The sequence below is a fragment of the Takifugu rubripes genome, chromosome 11 (assembly GCF_901000725.2).
Source record: "Takifugu rubripes chromosome 11, fTakRub1.2, whole genome shotgun sequence".
NCBI classification, from domain to species: Eukaryota; Metazoa; Chordata; class Actinopteri; order Tetraodontiformes; family Tetraodontidae; genus Takifugu; species Takifugu rubripes.
The window spans coordinates 171,395-176,480 of NC_042295.1; the positions used below are offsets into that span (position 1 = coordinate 171,395).

Consider the following 5,086-nt stretch of genomic DNA (forward strand, 5'->3'; position numbering starts at 1 on the left):
ACAGGGTTAGGGTTAGGCATGAGATAGACAGGGTTAGGGTTAGGCATGAGATAGACAGGGTTAGGGTTAGGCATGAGATAGACAGGGTTAGGGTTAGGCATGAGATAGACAGGGTTAGGGTTAGGCATGAGATAGACAGGGTTAGGGTTAGGCATGAGATAGACAGACACAGGGTTAGGGTTAGGCATGAGATAGACAGACACAGGGTTAGGGTTAGGCATGAGATAGACAGGGTTAGGGTTAGGCATGAGATAGACAGGGTTAGGGTTAGGCATGAGATAGACAGACACAGGGTTAGGGTTAGGCATGAGATAGACAGACACATGTCGGTGTCACTTGTCTCCTTGTAGCTATAGTGGACTTCATCGCTGTGCACTGACCTGCTAACCTCTGACAGGCAACCCCACTGACCCACTTAACTATTAGAAAGTTAGCTTGTTGTGATTAGTGTATTTGCCTGATATGTCTAATGTCTTCTATCTGTCCCCCTTTTCCTCTGCCCAGCCAACCACCAGCAGAAGTGCCCCCCCCCCCCCCCCCCCCCCCCCATATGAGCCTGGTCCTCTCAATGTTGCTCTGTTAAAGGAGACTTTTTCTTTGCCACTGTTGGACCCAGGCCCTGGGATTCTGTAAAGTGCCTAGATACAATTATGATCATCACAAACACTCCAGAAATAAAGATGAATTGACATGGTCAGTGCTTAGGGCATGTAAATTAAACATTTAAATAAATACCATATTACCAATTCTACATTTTTCATCCAAACGATATTTATTTACAACGACACAGTTCTATATTTACAGTAGAAATGGTGCCTTCAGGGTGACCAGGCGTCCCGGTTTTGAGCCTTGTGTCCCTTGTCCCGGTGGATTTTTATTATGGGTCAAGAAAGACGACTACATACTGGAGTTTTGTCACGCACCTCGTTGCTTTTTGCAATACATGTTTTTGTTGATGCTCAAAATGGTTCAAAGTAAAATCTTAGACATTTTTGTCTGGTTTAGTGGCCACTTTTTTGGTGAGTTACATAAACTACTGCAATTATGTGGACTAGTGAGAGCAAGAAATGTAACCCTAACCCTAACATTTTTTTATATATTTGATGAGAATTTTCCACGTATTTGAGTTTTAGTACTTCAGGCTGGTTACCCATTCTATAACCCTAACCCATTCTATACCGTGCCTAACCCTAACCCATTCTATAACCCTAACCCACTCTATACCGTGCCTAACCCTAGCCCATTCTATACCGTGCCTAACCCTAACCCATTCTATAACCCTAACCCACTCTATACCGTGCCTAACCCTAGCCCATTCTATACCGTGCCTAACCCTAACCCATTCTATAACCCTAACCCACTCTATACCGTGCCTAACCCATTCTATATCGTGCCTAACCCTAACCCACTCTATATCGTGCCTAACCCTAACCCACTCTATATCGTGCCTAACCCACTCTATATCGTGCCTAACCCACTCTATATCGTGCCTAACCCATTCTATATCGTGCCTAACCCTAACCCACTCTATATCGTGCCTAACCCATTCTATATCGTGCCTAACCCTAACCCACTCTATATCGTGCCTAACCCATTCTATATCGTGCCTAACCCTAACCCACTCTATATCGTGCCTAACCCACTCTATATCGTGCCTAACCCATTCTATATCGTGCCTAACCCTAACCTACTCTATATCGTGCCTAACCCTAACCTACTCTATATCGTGCCTAACCCTAACCTACTCTATATCGTGCCTAACCCTAACCCACTCTATATCGTGCCTAACCCTAACCTACTCTATATCGTGCCTAACCCATTCTATATCGTGCCTAACCCTAACCCACTCTATATCGTGCCTAACCCATTCTATATCGTGCCTAACCCTAACCCACTCTATATCGTGCCTAACCCTAACCCACTCTATATCGTGCCTAACCCATTCTATATCGTGCCTAACCCTAACCCATTCTATATCGTGCCTAACCCTAACCCACTCTATGTCGTGCCTAACCCATTCTATATTGTGCCTAACCCTAACCCACTCTATATCGTGCCTAACCCATTCTATATCGTGCCTAACCCTAACCCTAACCCACTCTATATCGTGCCTAACCCTAACCCATTCTATATCGTGCCTAACCCATTCTATATCGTGCCTAACCCATTCTATATTGTGCCTAACCCTAACCCACTCTATATCGTGCCTAACCCATTCTATATCGTGCCTAACCCTAACCCACTCTATATCGTGCCTAACCCTAACCCACTCTATATCGTGCCTAACCCATTCTATATTGTGCCTAACCCTAACCCACTCTATATCGTGCCTAACCCATTCTATATCGTGCCTAACCCTAACCCACTCTATATCGTGCCTAACCCATTCTATATCGTGCCTAACCCTAACCCAACCCTAACCCTCTAGACCTGACAGCCCAACCTCACCTCGACTGTCTCATAAGAAATGATGTGGCCTCGGATGGCAGAACCAACTTCATGGTATCCCAAAGTATGGAATCACTAACATCGCCATTATCATTAGAGTTTATACAGAGATCTATTTTAATTGTAAGAAGATTAAATCTTAATGAAGTCTTGATGAAGGCAAAGTGCATTTGATTTTTGAAAACATTATACCTCAGTGAGGTCGTCAAACCAAGACCGGATTCACCTGAAAGATAGGACAAGAAACAGCTGGTTATTCACCCATGTTGGTTGACTCGTTAGTCACCAGTAATGAACCCAAGTGGTCAGCTGACAATAGATCAGCTGTTTCAGAAGACTCTGTGTTTTATGTCCCATTCTGTGATTAAATCATTGGTTGGTATTCTGTTTAGTATTTTTGAGTTCTGGATGATCTGAACCAGATCAAACTGGACTTCAAAGTAAGAGCACATTCAGACCTGGTTCTGGCAGAACCCGTGACCCATGATCATCCCAACAGCTGAGTTGATGATGTTGGCTGCACAGAGGAGAACTTGTAGGAAACTGGCTCCAGCCATCAGACTGAACAGAATCATGTTCCACTGGACGACATTCCTGGGTTCCAGACACACTCCAAACCACAGGCTGTGGTTATACAGGTACCCTGAATGAGGACTGGCACAAGAGAACAGTCAGGCATGTGTGTGTCCAAAAATGTGTGTGTGTTTGTGTGTCTTACTGGTCTGGAATGGGCTCAAGTGGGACACCCCAAGTCAGACCAGAGGTGGAATTATAGAGGCAGAGAGGACCCTGAGAGAGGCCAGTGAGGCTGACCACGGAGCAGCCTGCAGCAGCCAGGAGGCCCAGAGCGGACTGGAACAGCTGATACAACATCTGGATAAACAGCCACAACATCTGGATAAGCATTGGCACATCTGGAACACTTGTTCTGGACACTAATTACAGTGATCACCTGTTTCCTGAAGGCCCAGCAGCCTCTGATTCTGCTGCCTTGGAGAAAAGATCGAGCAGAAATCAAGACCTAAAAATCAGAACCATGAAACTGAATTTAAAAAGATTCAAAGAATCTGGCAGCAAGTCCCAATAATGTTTTAGTTTAAAATAAAATGTATTTTCACACTTTGATGAGCTGTCACTGATTCAAGCATGTGATGAAATCACAGAATGGTGATTCACACACACACGCACACACACACACACACACAGTAAACATACTCAGTAGGTTGTGATGACCACATATATGACAGACGTCACATGTCGAATGACATACCAGGAAGCCGCCGCCCCACAGACCGGTGGCCCATGTGGCCTCTCTGGTCACGTGACCCTCCAGCAGGAAGTTGGTTTTGAGCTCTGGCAGCAGCAGCAAGGTGTTGGAGAGCAGGCAGATGAGCGCCAGAGGGATAAGAGAGAGGCCGACACAATGCAGACACCTGGATACACACATCTGTGTGTGCAGTCAGGACACTCAGCATCTTTGTTCAAGTGCTTCATATAAATTAAAATGCACCAACTAAGGCTGAAGATTACAAAATTCATGTAAAAATCCTCCTTTCATTACAGTTATTCGTCAATTACAACCTCCACCTTTATCGAGCACAAAGCACTGCCTGCAGATACGAGATCATTTAAAACCTGAGCTGATGGACACACAACAACTAACCCCTAACCCTAACCCTAACCCTAAAAGGGTCCAATCACGGCCCACATCTCACACTGGCAGCTTCTTCTCAGACTCAACTTTGCGTCACCAAATATGGTCAAATGGAGTTTGTAAAATTGAATCACTTCATTAAAAACAATTATTTTTTAATAGAGTACGCAATGTTTTACAGACTGATTTATAATTGGCAAACTTGCTTTATTACTTCCAAAAATAACAACAGTTCAAATCAGAATTTGTTAAATGTTTTTAAATTAAGTTTATTTACTGGAATGAAATAAAATGTGTAAACATGCTTATCAGACCATTTCCTATCACCAAATAGCAGATTATTAAAATCAGACTTACCGTGAAGAGCTGCTGCAACGACAAGACGATGACTTCGAGTCAATGTGAGGAACCGACGGACACATTTATAACACACGGAGGCAAAAACAGAAAGAGGAAGCGCAAAAGGCTGTTGGTAATAAAGAACCTGAAAAAACTGGAAAAAGATCTAATAATGAAAAGTTAAGTTTTGCTGGGACGACTTTGATCTTGTTTTAGTCGTTTGCTGATTCTGGGATGATTCCAGTGTTTCTGGAAAAGAACCAGGATGGAGCCTCATGAACAGCTAACCAAGGTTAAGGTTGTTTTATTATTACTTTACTTACTTTATTACATTTTTGCCCTTCTTTTGGGGGATTTTGTGTTTGCTGGTTGTTTAACAGCAGAATTAAAAAAAAACAAAAAAAACTAAATGGCTCAAAATAAATGTGGAAAATTGTAATGTTTTTGATCAGAAATACATTTGAAATATTTTTGGTTCCGAGTTAACCCAGCTGATAGCAGCTTCCACGGTAGCAGGGTTAGGGTTAGCAGGGTTAGGGTTAGCAGGGTCAGCAGGGTTAGGGTTAGCAGGGTTAGGGTTAGCAGGGTTAGCTCAGGACTTCTACTCCTGCAGCTCAGCTCAGCTAGGGTTTGGGTTAGCAGGGT

The 5,086-nt window shown here is 43.6% G+C and overlaps 1 protein-coding gene across 1 annotated transcript; it reads right to left on the bottom strand.

The window, feature by feature from the left end:
- Positions 1-2,355: 2,355 nt before the first annotated feature.
- LOC115251460 (transmembrane 4 L6 family member 5-like) lies at positions 2,356-3,881 on the bottom strand. The gene is made up of 5 exons (XM_029843804.1): positions 3,719-3,881; positions 3,401-3,469; positions 3,167-3,321; positions 2,907-3,102; positions 2,356-2,674 (listed from the first exon to the last, which is right to left on the bottom strand). Exons 3-5 carry the CDS (start codon positions 3,319-3,321, stop codon positions 2,654-2,656), a joined length of 372 nt encoding a protein of 123 aa, XP_029699664.1. The 5' UTR covers positions 3,401-3,469; positions 3,719-3,881; the 3' UTR covers positions 2,356-2,653.
- Between the last annotated feature and the right edge of the window lie 1,205 nt (positions 3,882-5,086).